At 49.0% G+C, this 22008-nt stretch overlaps 1 protein-coding gene across 1 annotated transcript in view; it reads left to right on the top strand.

Annotated features, from left to right (window-relative positions):
• Positions 1-22008, top strand: part of LOC123407832 (ubiquitin carboxyl-terminal hydrolase 17-like) — a 39572-nt gene that overhangs the window by 13769 nt on the left and 3795 nt on the right. Inside the window, exons 2-7 of the mRNA XM_045101059.1 lie at positions 2885-3809; positions 3882-3964; positions 4723-4808; positions 4895-5057; positions 16989-17109; positions 17215-17372. Coding sequence (XP_044956994.1) covers positions 2885-3809; positions 3882-3964; positions 4723-4808; positions 4895-5057; positions 16989-17109; positions 17215-17372 — 1536 coding nt within the window. The remainder of the gene's footprint in view (positions 1-2884; positions 3810-3881; positions 3965-4722; positions 4809-4894; positions 5058-16988; positions 17110-17214; positions 17373-22008) is intronic.

Below are 22008 nucleotides of genomic sequence, written 5' to 3'. Positions count from 1 at the left end.
TTCAGTTCTGTGCTCAATAGGTGTTCTAGCAGCAGCAAAATATTGTTCCAAATTCTGTATCCAAGACTCAGGATCTTCCCCTTCAAACTCCACCATGTTCAACTTAGCAGGTTTAACAGTGAGAGGACTTCTTCTACTATCCATTGGAGTGCTCACTCTTCTTTTGTAATTGTTGTCATATCCTTCTACTTCTTGTAGATCCTCCATCTGAGCAGTATTCAATGCCACTGCAGTTTGACCCATTCCCTCTGCTTTGTTGATCCCAAAGTTGGGGTGCCTGTAGGGTTGCTTCAGAGTACCATCCATGTTTAATTCTCTCCCATTCTGATCCCTTAACACTGCTGTACCTACCACTCCAAGAACAGCTTTTTCAGGCATGGTCACAGATGGTGGTGTGCTTGCAATTAACTGTTTTGGGCGCCCTGGTGCTGCTTGAGGTGAGCCAACATGGTTGTCTTTCTGCAAAACCTCACCTTGAACTGAGGCATTATCAGCCTCATCTACCTTACCCGGATCTGGGTCTAACAGCAACCTTCTGAAATTGTCTTTGAATTTTATCAAAATTCTTTTGCATGGTAGTAAAGTTTCTGTTTACCGTAGTTTGGAACTGATGAAACTCCTTACGGTCTTCATCTCTTTCCTGCCTCAATGTCTTCAGATCCAGCTCTAGAGATTCCAGCTGCAAATCCGCCGTTGTTGCTGACTCTGCTGCTCCTATCATGATGTGCACCCTTTGGCTGCTTCACAGGGAGGGAAGGGAGGGAATTTACCCTGCTCAATCGCTCGCCGCTGCCAACACTGCCACCAGCAACGCACCCACTGGCACACGGTCAGATCCTCGACCCTGGGGTTTTACAACTGCAGCAGCACGCTCCAGCAACCAGGTAGAAGGCCCAACTGCACCCGAATTTCGCCACTCCGGCCACCTCCTACACACCTCCGCCGATCTGAGATCTGGAACTAGTTCCTACGCCCGCCCTTGCCAAGGAAAGACTGGGCCTCTGATACCAATTGTCAAGCACTAGCTACACTAAAAGCAGCTTATGAACACTAAACTCTGAAGATCATGCGGAATTCAGAGACAAAGCTCGGGATTTCATTTCATAGGAAAGGGGAAAGGCAATGTAGCTCGCCACCGGCGGCTAGGGTTCAACCCAATACACATTCAACATAAAGTGATAAAGAGAGATTACATGGCTTTATAGCCAGGGAGGAGAGGGACACGCGACCTGACGCTAAGGGCATTGTCGGAACTTCCACAGTAGCTCCCGCCTTTCCTAGCCGTTGGATGAACGATGACCGGCTGGGATCTAATCCGACACCCACACACAGTACACTTAATGCTTCACTTGATCAGCAGCTTGACAGGCATACAGCTGCACCCTTCTCCAGCAGAACAGCACACCACCAGCCGCAGCAGTGAGAGCACCACAGCTCAGCAGAGCACGCAGCAGCAACAGCACACAGCACCTCCTCTTCCTTCTCCCCCTCAGCAGCACCAGCAGCTGCGACCTACTCCTTGGGCAAACAACAGCAGCAACTGCCCCAGATGCAGTTACCCTCCTTCCTCCTCTCGAAACGCAGCAGAACAGAGATGGTCCGGGGCAGCAAGAACCAGCCCCAGCCACCGCCCCGTCCTCCTCGCAGCCTCTCCGCGTGAGAGGCTCGCTCAGATCCGCGCCGATCCCTGGCCACGCCTCGCGCGCGCGCACACACCCAGCACATAGCCGTCCCTCGTCGCGCCTGGCCCTGCAGGACCCCGCCACCTCGCTGGCGAGCGACTAAGCTGCCGCAGCCTGAGCCTGGTCTGATACCATGTTGTCCCGAGAGAGAGAGAGGCACCTGGTCGAGCTGCTTTCTCGTGCGCTCACGAGGAGTCTCTCGTGTGGCGGCTGGCACTGGGAACGGGAGGGCTCGATGCCTGCTTTTAGGTCACTCCCTCCACATGGGCTTGTGCCCTAAGAGATAAGGTCAAGGATGGGCTTGGGCCCATACCGGTTCAACAGATTACATGTAAAAGAGTCGCAAGTGCCTACACATATGGTGTTTAGTGGTGAGTAAATGCACCAGCTGAAGTGGTGCTACAATATACTCTGCACTCAATGTTTCGTGGGCAGCAATATGGCTGTCAAAGAATTATCTAGAAAGTGACTCTGTTGACCATATTAGCTCTGTTGGCCGTGTTTGCCCATGTGTTGGACATTTTACTAATCCACTTTTGTTGGGGATAGAAGGATGATTGGTACACCACTGTGCACTTTTAATTTGCTTTCCTAAACCTGAGAACTTTGGTTGTCCAACTGCAGTTGCTCTTGGCTGAATATTAGGCATGTATGGTTACTTTTCCGATGCTGTTCTTAGTATTTTTCATCCTGTTCTGAACATTTTATTATGCACATCTTTTTTGTGAACTTAACATTATGTTGATATGGACAAATTGACACTTTTGAACATCCTGATCTGATCTCCTTTGATTCATTACTAGTGGAACATTTGAAAAAGAATCCTAAGTAAATATACATGCACATGACTTGGTCTGCTGGATGAGATGTGATGCCTATTTCAGTAAAACCAAGTAATATTGTACTATATTGTACTCCCTCCATTCCTAAATATAAGTCTTTTAAAAGGTTTCACTAGGGGACTATATACGGATGTATATAGACATACTTTAGAGTATAGATTCATTCATTTTGCTCCGTATGTAGCCTTTTAGTGAAATCTCCAAAAAGACTTATATTTAGGAACGGAGGGAGTACATGAATAGTAAACATGCAAACATGCTATGTGTCGAAAATCCTAAACTGCGGTTGAATATTGTGCGTGGTGTATAAAAATCTAATCGTGTTACTTGTTCAACCTTGTGACACCTTTCCTTTTGTAGCTCATTCAAATGCCAGATATCCCACTGGAGAAAAGGTCACAAAGAGGAATGTCATCCACCAAATGCTAATGCTAAGCCAGATGACGGAGCTCCAATATTGGTTGCAAAGGAAGGAAGTCTTGAACACCGAAGAGCTTATGAAGAGAATGTAGTGCCTGGTGTACAACCAGTGGCTGAAATTAGCGTACCGGTTGCGTCTGAGTCTGAAACTTCTGGCACAAACCATGTTGTGAAGAGCTCAAATGATAAAAGGAAAGACACGCTTTTCAAAGAAGTATCTGCTACCACAGAGATCCCTGAAAAGGGCGATTCCGACAATGTGGTCAAACTTCGTCAAATTACCCCTCAAGTAGCATCCTTTGACAGTACAAGGACAGAATCAAATACCAAATCTACAAATTTTGTTGAAAACAGCTCTTACATGAAGGACTCAGATGAGATATTGGTTCGTAAATCTCAAGCTTCTGCACCAAAGATGAATGGCCTTACCAGTTCCATCCATGAAGATATATCTGTTCATTGCAAGGACCATGGTAACACTGAGGATGCTGATGTTAGTGAGGATTGCTCTCGAATTAATCATATTAGAAAACCTGCAGATAGGAGCAATTCCCAAACAGTTGCAACTGCCGTACCAGCACCCAAAAGTTCTAGGACTTCTCTTTGCGTGGAAGTTGAACCGTGCAAAATAAAAGCTACTGGCAAAGAAAAGTCTGAAGGCTCGAAATTAGTATCATCAGTATTAGCTGTTGATAAGGTTTCTTCCATCCATGGTGGCCGTCCTGTAGCACCTAATCCATCAAAAAGGGCTGATAATCCAACAGATAGAGGAGGTTCAGCAGCAAATAACCTTGCGACATCTCTGAAGAAAATTGTCAGGCAACAAACAACACCAAAAGTTGTGAGGCATTATCCTTCAGAGTTGGTAAATATAACTGAATGACTCTGCAGTTAGTCATTTATTTTCTTTTACTTGCTACTAACTTCTGCTTTTCAGACACTTTTTCCATATGATGTTTTCATCAAGCTCTACGACAAGGTTGAATTGCGCCCTTTTGGTCTTCATAACCTTGGCAACAGGTAAACATTGAATTACCGTTTCTGAAATGTAATATGTTGAGAGATTAACTGCATGCTTTGTATTTATTTGAAGTCCATCCCATATTTTTTTGTGTAGGCATCTCTAGCTTTGTAATCTGTTTGCAAGTTAGTTTTTACTTCTGTTGGAGTCTTGTTGACATATAAGTAGATCTTATCTGGTTTGTTTACCTAGGGCCATCATTAATTTAATGAGCTAAAGATGGACTTTGTTTCCCACCCACAAAAATATCTGAAGTGATCAGACAAATATGCTCCAGCTTTATTGATCCAGCATGCTTTGATAGTGTTTAATGGCATGATAGTGTTACTCTACTACTTTTTGTCCTGCTGTTGATGACTTACCAGTACATGGAACTTTAGGCCTTTGGTTCACAGGCTAGGGATATCACAGGAATAGAAAAATCATAGGAAGTGAGATGACATCTATCTCAATTCCTGTAGGGAAAGAGATGTCATTTGATGCATAGGATAGAAATTTTTCCATTGAGTCAGTTAATGTTTTTTTTCCTTTGAAATGTGAAGGATTGGTTCCTATTCTACACAGGAATAGGAATCTTTTCCTATAAACCAAAGGGCTCCAAAGGAAATTTTCCTTTTTCCCAAAATTCTTGTAAACCAAAGGAGGCCTATGTTAAACAGGATGTTGTCGCCGTAGTTGAGATATTTTGTTTAAGTTGTTATGTGCCGCCCTGTCTAACCTGTTTTTAACCTGTTTTCTTATTATTTTTCTCTTGCAGCTGCTATGCAAATGTTGTTCTTCAGTGCTTGATGTTTACTCGACCACTTACAACGTATCTTCTGGGAGGGTTTCATTCGAAAAATTGTAAGTGCCTACCAAGTTTCTTATGTCATTCTTTTTCTCCATGTCGCACTTGTTTGATTAACTGCATAGTATCTTGTGTTTTCTAGGTTCCAAAAAGGCATGGTGTTTCATGTGTGAATTTGAAAGACTTATTGTGGAGGGCAAGCAGGGCAAGACTGCTTTATCACCAACTGGGATACTGTCCCATTTGCACGAGATTGGAAGTAGCTTTGGTCCTGGTAAACAAGAAGATGCTCATGAGTTCCTTCGGTAGGAAACCGATCATTGCATTTTTTCATCTATGTTAGTTATTTACAGTTGGCACTTTTAGAAACTTAAGTTGGAGTTCACAGAGAAGCCATGAATATTTATGTTTCAATTTTTTCAATATAAGGTTTCCACAATAATATGGCTCTTAAGTTGAATCTGCTGATGCTATACTTCAATTGACCAATTATGACGTGTTGGTTGAAGGTAAAATTACCGACATGCTCTGCGTGACACTTTACTAATGGTGGATGAGCTATTTTGCGATCATAGATGTTGATGAGAGGTGTACCAACGGCTCATCTCTGTGTGTCGTATGTTGTGGCGGCGCTCTACTCTAGACATCGACCAACCCTCCTCTTCTAGTCACTTACACGAGCTGGGCCTTATGTGCCTAAGTGGTGATGGGCCATGCCCATACGTTCAAAACTCCCCCTCAAGATGGATGGTAGATATCTATCAACCCCATCTTGTCACATGCCAAATTACAGTCCTTTGTTCCTAGTCCCTTTATCAAGCAATCTGCAATCAGCTGCCCAGAGCTGACATGAGTAAGACCATCAAGTTTCTCCTTAGTGAAGAAGCGATCAACTTCCCCATGTTTTGTTCTATCATGTTGAACTGGCGTACTGGCAATGCTTATAGCTGACTTGTTGTCACACCACACTCTCAAGGGTCCCTCTGAGTCCCTCCTCAGAAGTCTGGCGTACTGGCAATGCTTATAGCTGACTTGTCACACCACACTCTCAAGGGTCCCTCCTCAGAAGTCTCAACTTGCTCATTAGGTTCTTCACCCAGAGCATCTCACTCAACCCTTGAGATAATACTCTATACCTAGCTTCTGTCGCTGATCTAGACACAACTGTTTGTTTCTTGCTTCTCCGTGACACCAAATATCCGCCCTCGTCCAGCTTCTTCCCATCGCTGGCCAAGCTTCCTCTCCTCCCGTGGCGCATCCCTCCCCCAGCAGGGCAACAAGGTAGGACTGCCCTCTATCCCCATGGTCTCTTTCCTCTCCGCCCCTCACTTCCGTGCTGCTGTGTTGTGCTGTGCTGCTGGGGGAAAGAGTGGGGAACACACCGATGACAAAAATGAACTAAGGCGTCCCCTCGCCTCGCGCTTTAAGCGCCTAGGCGTTGAGGTGCCCCCAACGCCTTAAAACGCCTCGACGCCTTAAAAACTATGCTCTTTGCGAACCACAAACCTTTGCCTGGAGTGCCCTTCAAGTATCTCAGGATTCTGTGCATTGTGTCAAGATGCTCACTCCTTGGTTCATGTATGCATCTACTCACCACACCCACGACATACACAATGTCAAGCTTGGTATGACACAACTACAATAACCTAATGGATGAGTTCCTCGTCGCGAAGGGCTGATTTGCAACAACGATCTAATCCGCAAGGGCTTTGGCTCGGCTGAAGTAGTTGGTGGCGTTGAGGTCTTTTTTCTGCAGCATAGATAGCTGCCTTCAGATCTGATTGACCCGAGCTCTGGACTGGGAAGCGAGCATTCGTTCAATGGCCACCAGATCACTGAAGACAAGGTGGGGTCGAGGACGCGAGATAACACTTCCAACGCGAGCGTGGAGAGCACAACCGAGAAGATCAACTAGTCTTGGATGTACAGGTGGTTGTGGGCAGGGTTGTCGACGATATTGGTGTCCGGCTCGACCGAGGAGTGGGCACGCCGTGGTGGTGCGACCATCATGTCATCACATAGCCGAGGAGTTGATGCCGGCGCAGAATCAACACGGTTTACCTGATGTTGGGGACAGAGATGAATCCTGGCGAGGAGGATGCCATGGGAACTGACAGTGTCGTGGAGAGCGTGCCAGCGCTGCCAGAGAGCTCGACTACGGGGGTTCCTACCGCAGTGGCGGATGCAGTGCTTGGGGATGTCATCCCGTTGGTTTTTAGAAATGAGCCTCTGTTACCATGTGAAGAAACGCGAGAGATAAATGGATTCGGTAACATCAACATGATGCCAGCCAAACTTTTTTACATTGCTAGATACAAGGCACGTAGATTCGTCCAACAACAGGATCACAATCGTTCTAGTATAGGTTTGATGAGCAAATACTAATTACCTAGACTTGGGCATACAAGTATACAACACATATTTACTAACAATCATTTTATTAATCATACCCCATACACAAAATTGCCAATGTCATGATCATCAAAAACATCCTTGGTAAAGCCTTCGTTGCCGCTTCATGTGTTTCCCTTTAGCAATGCTATAGGAAGTTCCATTGTGTCAAATGAGCTTGCATCCACCTGCGGCTATCGTCGTGAGTTCGACAGATTCTTCTGTCACCGATCTCGAATAGGAACCTGGAGAGCAACCAATGGAATTGTCCCATTGTTGACTGGACTTGAACCTGCACATCATCATCCGTGGGAGTACCAACCGGAACTGTACCCACTATTGGCTGGACCTTAACCCGCATATTATCATCAAATGTTAGTGCCCATAGAATCGTGTTAGTGCCCATAGAATCACCATGAGTACGAGACACAACCTTCTCCCCCTCTTGACCATATTCCACAGAGTGTAGTGATCAAGCTTTGCAAACAACAAACTTTGATCAGTCGGCTCACCATAGAATGGCTTAGACTCCTCGAAGATGACATCCATACTTAGAAACATGCGTTTTGCAAAGGGACTCTTAACACCTGTACCCTTGCTGACTAGAGGAATAGCCCATAAAACACATTTCGCTACTCATGGGTCCAATTTCCCAATAGATAATTTTCTGATCCCTAACAAAACAGGCACTGCCAAATAACTTCGGGTGGGACGACACACTTATTTTCTCCAAACACTAACTCGGATGGGGATCTCATACCTAGTATCCCAGAAGGTGTTTGGTTGATCAAGTATGTGGCTCTCATGACTGCTTAACTCCACAAGAATTTGGGCACATTCATCGTGCACATCAATGAGCAAACTATTTCCAAAACGTGGCGATTCTTTCGCTTGGCCATACTGTTTTAGGGAGGGCCATTTGGGCAAGATGTTTAATGAAGAATACCTTGGCTAGACAAGAAGGTGTTAGGAAATATGCAACTTGTACTTCTGCACTCGAACGGGAAACTGCGGTCAAAAGAGCCATAGCTTGCAACTCAGCCTCTGCACTGGAACGGGAAACTGCGGTCTGTTTCTTCGTCTTCCAGGCAATGAGAGAACCACCAAGAAACACAGTAAGCAGAAAGTGAACGGCGATCTGAAGGATCACTAGCCCATGTAGCATCCGAATAGGCTTGAAGCTGTAAAGAACTGGAGCGAGGAAAGAACAGACGGTGAGAGACCGTGCGCCGAAGATATCGGAGAACACGAAGGAGGTGACTATAGTGAACCGAGGTGGGAGCGGAGACAAACTGACTCAGAATATGAACCGGATAAGAGATATCTGGACGAGTGATGGCTAGATGGACAAGACTGCCAACAAGATGACGATAACACGTCGGATCAGGCAGGGGGTCACCCTCAGTATCACGGAGGTTAACATTGAGCTCCATGGAAGTCTCAACAATGCGCTTGTCAGTAAGAGCAGCACGAGCAAGAAGATCATGGATATACTTTTCCTGGGATATAAAAAAGCCATCGGAGGTAGAAGAGACTTCAATCCCAAGAAAGTAGCGAAGAGGTCCAAGATCGGACATAAGTAACTGCTCACTAAGATGGGCCTTTACAAAGGCAATATACTCGGGGTCGTCACCATTGATGATCATGTCATCAACATAGGGAAGAAGTGTCCGACCATGAGGAGAAAGGTGGACAAACAATGCCGGATCATGAGCACTTGTTGAAAAACCAGTGGCAGTCACCACAGAGGCAAAACGCTCAACTCAAACCAGGCGCGGGGGGCTTGCTTAAGGCCATAGAGAGAGCGACGAAGACGACATACCATGCCATCAGGAACAGAATGTTGGGGAACATAGTATTTCAAAAAATTTCCTACGTCACACAAGGATCTATCTATGGAGAAACCAACAACGAGCAAAGGGGTAGAGCATCTTCATACCTTTGAAGTTCGCTAAGCGGAAGCGTTGCTAGAACGCGGTTGATGGAGTTGTACTCGTAGCGATTCAGGTCGCGGTGGATTCCGATCTATGCGCCGAACAACGACGCCTCCGTGTTCAACACACGTGCAGCCCGGTGACGTCTCCAACGCCTTGATCCAACAAGGAGGGTGGAGAGGTTGAGGGAGAGCTCCGGCAGCACGAGGCGTGGTGATGGTGGAGCTACGTGGTACTCCGACAGGGTTTCGCCAAGCACGACGGAGGACGAGGAGGAGGTGTAGGGCTGCGCCGTGGAGAGAGGCAATTGTGTCTCAAAACAGCCCCCCAAACCCTCACTATATATAGGAGAGGGAGGAGGGTGCCCACCCTAAGGGGTCCACCGGGAAGGGCCACCAGCCCCAAACTGCTACATGGGCCTAAAGGTGGATGGGAACCAGCCCAAATGTGGGCTGGTGCGCCTAGATGGCCCTTGGGGCGGCGGCCAAGGTGGAGGCGCCCTAGGGTGGGCCTTGAGGCCCAAGGTGGCCTCCCCACGCCTAGGGTTTTGCCCCCTCCAACCCTTGCTGCGCCTTGGGCTGCTTGTGGTGGCGCACCAGCCCACATTTGGGCTGGTTCCCATCCACCTTTAGGCCCATGTAGCAGTTTGGGGCTGGTGGCCCTTCCCGGTGGACCCCGGAACCCTTCCGGTGGTCCCGGTACATTACCGGTGTCGCCCGAAACACTTCCGGTGACCAATTCATCACTTCTTATATATAAATCTTTACCTGCGGACCATTCCGGAACTCCTTGTGACGTCCGGGATCTCATCCGGGACTCCGAACAACCTTCGGTAACCACGTACACTATTTCCCTATAACCCTAGCGTCATCGAACCTTAAGTGTGTAGACCCTACGGGTTCGGGAAGCATGCTGACATGACCGAGACACCTCTCCGGTCAATAATCAACAGCGGGGTCTGGATATCCATGTTGGTTCCCGCATATTCCTCGATGATCTCATCGGATGAACCACGATGTCGGGGATTCAATCAATCCCATATGCAATCCCCTTTGTCTACTGGTATGATACTTGCCCGAGATTCGATCGTCGGTATCCCTATACCTTGTTCAATCTCGTTACCGGCAAGTCTCTTTACTCGTTCCGTAACGCATCATCTCGTGGGTAACTCCTTAGTCACACTGAGCTCAATATGATGATGGATTACCGAGTGGGCCTAGAGATAACTCTTCGTCACACGGAGTGACAAATCCCAGTCTCTATTCGTACAACCCAACAGATTCTTTTGGTGATACCTGTAGTGCACCTTTATAATCACCCAGTTACGTTGTGACGTTTGATACACCCAAAGCACTCCTACGGTATCCGGGAGTTGCACAATCTCATGGTCTAAGGAAATGATACTTGACATTAGAAAGCTTTAGCAGACGAACAATACGATCTAGTGCTATGCTTAGGATTGGGTCTTCTCCATCACATCATTCCCCAATGATGTGATCCCGTTATCAATGACATCCAATGTCCATGATCAGGAAACCATGATCATTAATCAACGAGCTAGCCAACTAGAGGCTCACTAGGGACACATTGTGATCTATATATTCACACATGTATTACGGTTTCCGGTTAATACAATTATATCATGAATAATAGACAATTATCATGAACTAGGAAATATAATAATAACCACTTTATTATTGCCTCTAGGGCATATTTCCAACACAGAATACCCAGGTGGTGGCTGCATGTACACCTCACACAACTCAACATTAAGAAAGGCATTCTTAACATGAAGCTGAGATATAGACCAATGGCGTGCAGAGGCCACGACAAGAAGTGTACGAATAGTGGTCATATGGGTCACAAGAGGAAAAGTCTCGTCGTAATCACGACCATGCTCCTGCTGAAAGCCACGAGTCACAAGACGAGCTTTGTAACGCTCAAGAGAACCATCAGAGCGAGTCTTAACCTTGTAGACCCACTTACAAGTGATGGAACAGACACCGGGAGGAAGAGAAACAACAACCTGTACCAGTCCGTTCAAGGGCAGCAATCTCCTCTGCCATTCAGGATGAACAACAACCTGAAGATAAGAAGTCGGCTCAAGAACAGCAGCACCAACGGTGGAAAATCCAAGGCGAACAACAGGCGGACGAGGACGAGGACGCAAGCCATAGGTAGGCTGAGACGAGGAGGATGACACATCTGCAGAGGCATCCACATTATGTGGACGATGAGTGAAATACTGAAGGAAAAGATGGAGGAATACAAGGAGGAATCGCCAAGGTAGAATCGGGGGGTGGAGACGAAGAAGTCACCGGAGATGAAGGTGCGGAATCCGTTGACATGCTAGGTGAGGAAACCGTGGGAGATGGTGGCGGCAAATCGGCAAGAGATGGAGAGGCAGAGGTAGCAGAAGGAATAGACAAAGGCTCGATGGGGGTGATAGGTGTGTCAGGAAAAGTAAGGAAAGAAATATCCTCCACTGAAAAGGTCGAGGAAGATGGGCGCGGGTAGAAGGGACGAGACTCATCGAAAGTCACATCTCGAGAAATACGCATCCGACGACCGATAGGATCCCAACAACGATAGCCCTTATGCTCATCACTATAGCCTAAGAAGACACACTCAACAGACTGAGCGGTCAGTTTGGTGCGTTCACGAGGGGCAAGAAGAACATAGCAAACACAACAAACAAACGAAGCGTCGAATAATCGGGAGAACTATTAAAGCAGCGGGCGGCTGAAGATTGATGAGATAGGTGGAAGTGGAGACAGCCTCGGCCCAAAAGTGAGGCGGAAGAGAGGCAGCGATCATCATCGCACGAACCGTCTCAAGAAGGTGACGATGCTTGCGCTCAACCACGCCATTCTGAGCATGAGCACCAGGACAAGAAAACTGAGCAAGGGTACCCTGCTCAGCAAGAAATCCACGCATCTTGGAGATATACTCTCCATCATAGTCAGCACGAAACACTTGAATAGGCGAAGAGAACTGAGTGTGAACCATGGCAGCAAAACGCTTATAGATAGATAAGACCTCACTACGAGAAGATATAAAATATATCCACGTATGTCGAGAGAAATCATCTATAAAGATAATATAGTAGCAATGGCATCGCTTTGAACCAAAGGGAGCTGGACCCAGACATCAGAATGAACAAGGTCAAAAGGACGCTGAGACACAATCTCGCTATGAGGATAAGGTAACTGAACCTGTTTACCAAGCTGACAACCCTGACAGTCTAAAGACACACCGCCAGAGACCGATCCAAGAAGACCACGCCGAACTAAGGATGAGAGACGAGAGCCACATAAGTGACCAAGGCGATGATGTCACTGCTGAAAAGAGCTGGTAGACAAGGCAACAAAGGTGGAGAGGCTGGTTGCGGTGGCAGTGGATGGAAGGTGAATCTAGTCAAGCTTCCAGAGACCCTGAGAGTCACGGCGTTGGGGGCCAGCATCAAGAAGAGCACCAGTGTGATGGTCCAGAACTGAACACGAGTCAAAGTCAAGAATGACCCTGCAACCAGAGTCAACAATCTGACCATCAGAAATGAGCTGCATGGTAAGCCGAGGAACATGAGCAACATCGGGAACATGAAAAGATGCAGTGCTAAGAGTGCCTCGGCCAGTAACCAGGAGAGAAGTACCATCAGCAGTAAGAACATGAACAGGAGAATCGAGAGGTCGAGTAGATGACAGAGTTGATGAATCATGAGTCATATGAAAATATGCTCCAGTATGAAGAATCCATGGGGATGTACCTGCTTGTGTAGAAGGTGGTCTCACAATGCCAGAAGAGTCTGTAGCAGAGAGCCAACAGACCCTGTCGATGAAGAACCAGAAGATGGAGCTATCAGGCATCGAAATCACACAATCTCCTGCTCAGTCAGGGGCGCAACTGAAGATGTCGATGTAGATGCACCCGACAACAGAGACGGAGGCAATCAGCAAGGCGCGAAGGCGCGCAATCTCCTCCTCGGTGAAGTACACAACTGAAGTAGACGACGTAATGGCACCGGGAGAGAAGCGGCCACCACCACCTGTGGAAGCCGCTAAGTGTGACGATGTAGCATGACCAGTATCGTCTGCAAAGGCCGGTGGTGAAGACGAGGCTGTATACAGACAAGCACCAAGCACCAAGGGTAGACGCGTGTGCGAAGCACAGCCGATGGAGTCGTGTGCACCAGTACATCCGATGAAAGTCGCGAGAGGTGTCGGGGAAGAGCGACAATCATCATATGTGGAGTTCGCAGGAGGAGCAGCAGTAAAGCTACCACCACAGCCTGCGAAAGACGCCGTAAGGGACGGCGATACAAACGACGAGCATCAAGCGTCGAGGAACGACCCAGATGCGAGATGGGAGCAGCAGGAGTCACCGGGCAGCAAGGGACATGTAGACCCGAGGGAAACATCTCTCTCTCTCTCTCTCTTTTATGGTCCACGGTCTAAGCAGCTATCACGCGATAGCAGCAGCAGCAACAGAGAGGGCCGGTGAGATCCAGCGGCGGCCGGCGGCGGAATCTGGAGCAGCAGCAGCAGAAGGGAGGTCCGGCGGCGGGATCCGGCGGCTGGACGGCGGGATCCGGTGGAAACCGAAACAGCAGCAGCAACAGGGAGGGCCGATGGGGAGATCCGACGGGAACAACACGATGTTGACTGGACCGGGGAGGCTGGCGATGGGATCCAGCCCGGGACCGACGGGATCCAGCACGGGAAGGCTGGTGGTGTTGACGGGATCCAGCATGGGGAGGCTGGCGACGACGTGATCCAGCGATGAATGGATCGGGGAGAGGAGGAGCCGGCCCAGTCTTGCAATACACACGGCAGAAGGGCGGCGACGAGCGACGGCCACGGAGGAGGGTGGCGGCGCGGAGCGGATCAACAACACGAGTTGCGACGTGCAAAAAATTGACTTACCTCTAATACCATGTTAGGAAATATGCAACTTGTATTTTCAGGAGGCCATAGGCCAGTATATATACATGTTCAGGTGTGTAATATGCAGAAAATCCCTTATACAATAGGGTAAATACGAAAGGTTACATGGCTACATATATAGTACTTTAACAGAAGGCACCAAAGGTGTTGTTCGCATACTCAGTGCCATAGTCAGTCCTGATCACCAGCACCTGCACACCTGAAACTGATTCGTCGCATAGGCATGAAGGTTCCGACAACTAAGCACCTCATCCTTGTGACACATCAAATAAATGAAAGTCATATGAGAATAGTCAACAAAGGTTACAAAATACTTCATTCCATTCACTAACACCACTCGGCAAGTCCATACATCCGAATGTATAAGCATAAAAGGAAATATGCTCCTAAGCCCCTTACTCACGTATGAAGCTCTTGTGTGTTCAGCATATTCACAAGCATCACATGTCAACTTGCCCTTGCCTATTCCACACATAACATCCGGAAATATTCTACTCATCTTATCAGAAGATACATGCCTCACCCTACAGTGATGGATCACCGCGTACCTGCTTCTCCTTGCCCTCCATGGGCGCAGCACACACCAAGTCCGGCTGCACCTCCTGGTCCATATACCAGACCCCCCTACGCATGTTGCCAGTCCCAACCGCCTGCCTTGTCTGTAGCTCCTGAATCAAGCAGACATACTTTCAAGAATCATACGATAGTCCATTTGATCAATTAGAGTACTCACGCAGACCAAATTGACAGGAAAAGCTGGCACATGTAAAACTGGGGATAGAGAGATGGGGAAGTGCACTTTATTGTGCCACCCTCCTTCAACAGGCTGTTTTGTACCATCACAGTTTGTATAGTGTAGGAAGATGCTTATTGTAAGACTCAAACACACAGAGTTTACCTGCAATATGCTTTAGATGCTCCAGAGTCCATAACCCATTCTGGGTCATTCTTGTTAGTAGCAAGAGATGCATTTTCAGGATTACCAGTGAGCAAAGTCTCCATTGGCAGCATCATCTACTTCTCTGCCCTTTGACATCCCATTGTCCCCTTGAACTGCCATGTGCGTCCTCTGCCCCCCTGAGTTCATGAATACCCACTTCTACCTCTAGAAGTCCTCCTACTCCCCCCTCTGCTATTTCCCCTGCCCCTACCATGATTTGGACAGTTGAACTTCAGGTGGCCTTTCTCCCCACAGGTAAAACAGTCTCTGGTCTCTTTCCACTCCCTGCGCTCAGTAACTGGCAAATGTGGAAGCCGGCAAAACCTTCATGTTTGCTTGCTCAAGAGATAGCCACACCTCCTCTTGAGCCATCTCTGTGATAACCCCATCAATAGTAGGCAGGGAAGTTTGATGCAATAGGTGTAGGCCTTCCTGCCATCAAAGCAACTTTTGAGCCCCTCCAAAAGTTGCCGCACATGCCTGCGTGCCATCCACTTGTGCCCTGACTTGATGCTGGGCTGCATCATAGAGTTCCAGAGGATCACAGTTATCCTGGTCTGCCTACAATGCCCGTATTTCTGCCACATATGTCATCACTGACATGTCACCTTGGCACAGACAACGGATCTTCCCATCAGTTTGAGATATGAGGATGACATTGCCCTTGTCGGAGTACTGGGTGGACAGAGTTTTCCATATCTCAGCAGCCCGTGGATAGCCCATCCATGGAGCGCTACCACCGAGTTCAACAGCCACCCAATAAGCAGAGAGTTGATGGTTCATGACCTTTCACTTTTTCACCCCCCCCCCCCCCCACCAAAACACACACACACACACGTCTTGCCGCTTGGTTCTTCAATAGTACTACCCAACAAGTTCCCAGCCAACTCCTTGCTCCACAGCGAACATTGCCCTCCGAGGCCACTTGGTAACCGTCTCTAGCATGATGTTAGTGGGGGACAGCTCAATCTTCTGAACCACTTCCTGTCGAGGAACGATGGCTCCAAATTTCAAGACCCCCTCCTTGGAAATGAGGAACAGTGTGAGCTTCTCCAGAGCCTCAGCAACGCCTTTCACATCACTCATCTTCCCGACCAGTTTCACACGGCAACAACGTGCCCCTGGTGTGCAGCAGCTATCACTTCCATCAGCACCCTCAGCAGTTCCAGCAGCACCCTCAGTGGTACCTCCTCTTCCCTCTCCAATCAGCAGCACAAGTCTCCAGTAGCAGCAGTACCTAGCAGCAAGACCTCCGTCTTCCTCTGACCAAGCCATGCCGTTGCCGTGTTTCCCGCACAGACCCAGCATGCAACTCGCGTGCCACCTCTGCATCCTGCGTTTCCACACACAGCCGCTCGCGGAGCTCTCTGCCAGCCGCAGCACTGCCGTGTGATGAGTCCCTGCTGCCGAGATGAGCCCCGTCGCTGCCTAGGGTCGCCAGGCCCCGGTGTCGCTGGCGTCTGATACCATGTTGAATGAGAAGAGGTGTACCAGCAGCTCGTCCCTGTTTGTTGTAGGTTGTGGCGGCGCTCTGCTCCAGACATCGACCGGCCCTCCTCTTCCAGATCACTTACACGAGCTGGAGGCCCATACTGGTTCTGCTTTTTTTTTTGGCGGGTCATACTGGTTCAACAATAAATTATGTTGATGTCCTTTTAGGGCTCAGTTTCTGAGGCAACAGTGTAGCATACTAGATTAGTTTGTCGATCTTTGTTCAACTGTTCTACTAAAAATTTCAATTAATTTATCTTTTCCTGTTAAACTGAAGGTTGGTTGAAGTCAGCACTTAGTATAGTTGTTTGGAACTCATTGTTTGAACTAGGTGCTGATTGACATTTTTATCAATGAAATATTGTCGTTGTGTCAAGTAGAAAACCAGATAGGACAGTTACCTGACAATGGCTTCTTCAGTATTTTAAGTTTGGGGAATGACCTTGTCGAAAGTAAAATAGTTACTATTTACTTTTGGCAACTCCTTTCTCCAAGAGTTTTTCTTAAATGGCACCACATTAACTGATTTGTTTACAGGCACTCAATTGATGCTATGCAATCTGTATGCATGAAGGAAGCCAGAAAAGGCGGCGCTCATTGTTCAGCAGAAGAAACCACACTTGTGCAACTAATATTTGGGGGCTATCTGAGATCTAAGGTTTTCTTTGCGGAACAGCTTAGATTTTATTATTTTTGTATATTAAATTACCTAAGACTACCCTGTGTGTTCTTATTGATTATTTTACTCTGTATTTTTTCATAGATAAAATGCACAAGGTGCCATATTAGTTCTGAACAATACGAGCGTATGTTAGATCTTACTGTTGAAATAGATGGTGACATCGGTTCACTCGAGGAAGCACTTCAGCGGTTTACATCTACGGAAGTCTTGGATGGTGATAACAGATACCAGTGCAACAGGTAATGTCACTTCGGATCTTTAGCCTTCTGTACCTGTTCATTCTGTGCCCTTTTATCCACTGATCACAGTCCTTGAGCTATCACTGAAACTATACCAAGTTGGGAGTTGAGTTTGTTAGAGTTATAATACAAGTCATGTATCCTTCTGTAATTATCCCAATGTATAAGGGGTTTCCTGCATATAGTCCACCACCTGTACATGTATATATATACCGGCCTATGGCCTCATGGTATACAAGTTGCTTTCCTAACATGGTATTAGAGCCTAGGTCTTTTTTGCACGCGCAACTCGTGCCTTCTCCGATCTAGTTTTCCCACCGCTGGTTCCGGCCTCGTCCCGCCGCCGCGTCTCTCCCCTCTCCCGACGCACGCCAGCAGGATCGATCTGCAGGGCCGCTCCCGCGCCTGCCAGATCCGCTCTTCCCCGCGTCACCAACCGCCCGGCCTCTTCCCCGCGTCCCGGCCTCTTCCCCGCGTCACCAACCGCCCGGCCGCTTCAGTCGCCGCCGCCCTCCCTTGCTCTGCCGCGCGTCGCCCCGCGCCGTCCGGCTCGCATCAGGTGCCGCCGCCCTGTCGCCGCCGCCCTCCCTCGCTCGTCCGCGCGTCGCCCGGACCGCCTCCGGTGCCGCCGCGTTTCCTCGCTCCGCCGCGCGCCGCGCCGCGTCGCCCTGCGTCGCCCGGCCGCCTCCGTCGCCGCCGCCCGTCCTCGCGCTGTCTCGCATCGCCAGGACCGCGACCCTGGCCTGACCTGATCTGTTCCCCGTGGTCTCCCCTACCGACGGGGCCCCCAGGCCGAGTCGGGCCTCCTGCTGTCAACGCGGTTTCCTCCCGTTGACTGTTTCCTTTCCTATACAAAAAAAAAAAAATGTCTACTGGCTATGTTGCTGTTCCTCGGTGTCCGGTGATCTTTGATGGCACTAACTACACCGAGTTCATTGGCTTCATGCGCATTCACATGCGTGGCATCCGCCTATGGGGTCTTCTTTCCGGCGAGGTCTGTTGTCCGCCATGTCCGGTTCCTCCCGTGGCTCCCACTCCGCCGACCCCACCGGCTCTTCCTGCGGATGTTTCTCAGGCCGCAAAGGATGCGACTACGCTTGCTGATGAGGCCGCTGTGAGTGCTTATGATGAGAAGGTCTTGGCTTATGAGGAGGCTCTTCAGCTGTATCATGGTGCTCTGTCTGCTTACACCCAGTGGCTTGATGATGATGCTCGTGCTGCCGCTGTTCTCACTGCTAGTGTTCTACCTCCGTTTGCTTCTGAGTTTCTGGGCCTTCCTACTGTATTTGAGATGTGGACCCGCCTTCGTCAGCGCTATGAGCCCTCTGGTGATGCCTTATACCTCTCTGTGGTCCGTCAGGAGCATGCTCTTCAGCAGGGTGACTCTACTGTTGATGCCTTCTATGCACAAAGCTCTGCTATCTGGCGCCAGCTTGATTCTCTTCGCAGTGCTGGTTGTCGTACTTGCGCCTGTTGCCAGGCCGTCCAGGCCGACTTGGAGTTTCATCGGGTCTACGAGTTCCTGTCTCGGCTCCGTAAGGAGTTTGAGCCCCGGCGTGCTCAGTTGTTTGCTCGTGGCCGTATTTCTCTCATGGAGGCGCTTTCTGAGATTCGTGCTGAGGAGACTCGCCTCCGTGGTGCTGGTTTGCTGGAGATTCCCTCGGTGCTCGCTGCTCGGACTTTTTCTACGCCACCTGCTGCACCGACCCCTTCTCGCTCGAGTGATCCGCCGCTCTTGCCCACTCCTTCTGGCGGCTCAGGTCGCCCCCGTCCACATTGTAACTACTGCAACAATGATGGTCATATTGAGCCGCACTGTTACACGAAGAAGAAACACTTGCGCAAGGCGCGGTCACCATCTTCAGCGACTTCGTCATCTACCTCGACAGCTTCCGCCATCGCTTTGACTGAGCAGGATATTCTGAGACTTAAGCGTCTGCTCGCTGCTTCCGGTTCTTCCTCAACGGGTACTGCTGGTTCTGTGACTGAGGCTTCCCGCACTGAGCAACCACCTTCTACACAGTCAGGTACATCCCCATGGGTTCTGGACTCTGGAGCTTCCTTTCATATGACTTCTAATTCTTCCACTCTGTCCTCTCTTCGTTCGCTTGATTCTCCTGTTCATGTCCTCACCGCTGATAGTACTCCCCTTCCTGTCGTTAGTAGAGGCACTCTTACCACTCCTTCTTATTCTGTTCCTGATGTTGCTCATGTTCCTCGACTTACCATGAATTTGTTTTCCGCTGCTCAACTTGCTGATTCTGGTTGTCGTGTCATCCTTGATCTTGACGCTTGTTCTGTCCAGGACCGTCGCACGCACACTCTGGTTGGGGCTGGCCCTCGCCGCCGTGATTCTGCGGGTCTTTTGGGAGGTGGACTGGCTTCATGTTCCTTCCTCTGCCCATTCTCTCGCCAGTTCTTCCGCTTTGGTCGCCTCGGCTACTGGTTCTTTCCAGCAATGGCATCATCGACTTGGTCATCTGTGTGGTTCCCGTTTGTCGTCGTTAGTTCGTCGAGGTCTTCTGGGGTCTGTCTCAGGAGATGCCTCCTTAGAGTGTCAGGGTTGTCGTCTTGGCAAGCAGATTCAGTTACCATATCCACATAGTGAGTCAGTGTCTAAGCGTCCTTTTGATTTAGTCCATTACGATGTATGGGGTCCGGCTCCCTTCGATTCGAAAGGAGGTCATAAATACTACATTATTTTCATAGATGACTTCTCTCGTTACACATGGCTTTATTTCATGACTTCTCGTAGTGAGGTGTTGTCCATTTATAAGCGTTTTGCTGCCATGGTTCATACTCAGTTCTCTTCTCCCATTCGTGTGTTTCGTGCTGACTCCGCTGGCGAGTATATCTCTAAGATGCTGCGTGGTGTTCTTGCTGAGCAAGGGACTCTCTCTCAATTCTCTTGTCCTGGTGCTCATGCTCAGAATGGCGTGGCTGAGCGCAAGCATCGTCATCTTCTTGAGACGGCTCGTGCATTGATGATTGCTGCCTCTCTCCCGCCGCATTTTTGGGCTGAGGCCGTCTCCACCTCCACCTATCTCATCAATTTCCAGCCTTCCGCTGCTCTACAGGGTGGTGTTCCTTTCGAGTGTCTTTTTGATCGGTCCCCCGATTATTCGACGCTTCGCTTGTTTGGATGTGTTTGCTATGTTCTTCTTGCCCCCCGCGAACGCACCAAACTGACCGCTCAGTCTGTTGAGTGTGTTTTCTTAGGCTATAGTGATGAGCATAAGGGCTATCGTTGTTGGGATCCTATCGGTCGTCGGATCCGTATCTCTCGGGATGTAACATTTGATGAGTCTCGTCCCTTCTACCCACGCTCATCTTCCTCGACTTTTTCCGTAGAGGATATCTCTTTTCTCACTTTTCCTGACACGCCTATCACACTCGTTGAGCCTTTGCGTACTCATTCTGCTCCCTCTGCTTCTCCAGCTCCCGTCGATTTGTCGCCACCATCTTCCACGGTCTCCTCGTCTAGCATATCACCGGATTCTACACCTTCCTCTCCGGTGACTTCTTCGTCGCCACTCTCCGATTCTGCCTTAGCGATTCCTCCTTCCATTGTTCCATCTTTTCCTCAGTGTTACACTCGTCGTTCACGTCCTGTGGATGCTTCTCTAGATGTGCCGTCATCCTCGTCTCAGCCTACTTATGGCTTGCGTTCTCGTCCTCGTCCTCCTGTTGATCGCTTAGGCTTTTCCACCGCTGGAGCTGCTGTTTTTGAGCCAACTACTTATCATCAGGCTATTGTTCATCCTGAATGGCAGTTTGCGATGGCTGAGGAGATTGCTGCTCTTGAACGCACAGGTACGTGGGATCTTGTCTCCCTTCCTCCTGGAGTCCGTCCTATCACTTGTAAGTGGGTCTACAAGGTAAAGACTCGCTCCGATGGTTCTCTCGAGCGTCACAAAGCTCGTCTTGTGGCTCGTGGCTTTCAGCAGGAGCATGGTCGTGATTATGACGAGACTTTTGCTCCTGTGGCTCATATGACCACTGTTCGTACACTTCTTGCCGTGGCCTCTACACGCCACTGGTCTATCTCTCAGCTTGATGTTAAGAATGCTTTTCTTAATGGTGAGCTGCGTGAGGAGGTGTACATGCAGCCTCCACCTGGGTATTCTGTTCCTGATGGCATGGTATGCCGTCTTCGTCGCTCTCTCTATGGCCTTAAGCAAGCCCCCCGAGCCTGGTTTGAGCGGTTTGCCTCTGTGGTGACTGCCGCTGGTTTTTCACCAAGTGTTCATGATCCAGCATTATTTATTCACCTTTCTCCTCGTGGTCGGACTCTTCTTCTTCTTTATGTTGATGACATGGTCATCACTGGGGATGACCCTGAGTATATTGCCTTTGTCAAGGCTCGTCTTAGTGAGCAGTTCCTTATGTCTGATCTTGGACCTCTTCGCTACTTTCTTGGGATTGAAGTCTCTTCTACCTCTGATGGCTTTTTTATATCCCAGGAAAAGTATATCCAGGATCTTCTTGCTCGTGCTGCTCTTACTGATGAGCGCATTGTTGAGACTCCTATGGAGCTCAATGTTCACCTTTCTGCTACTGATGGTGATCCCCTGCCTGATCCGACGCGCTATCGTCATCTTGTTGGCAGTCTTGTTTATCTAGCTGTCACTCGTCC

This window comes from Hordeum vulgare, chromosome 7H (genome assembly GCF_904849725.1).
Source record: "Hordeum vulgare subsp. vulgare chromosome 7H, MorexV3_pseudomolecules_assembly, whole genome shotgun sequence".
NCBI classification, from domain to species: Eukaryota; Viridiplantae; Streptophyta; class Magnoliopsida; order Poales; family Poaceae; genus Hordeum; species Hordeum vulgare.
The sequence above is the reverse complement of the archived record's forward strand: the minus strand, read 5'-3'. Positions and strand labels throughout refer to the sequence as shown.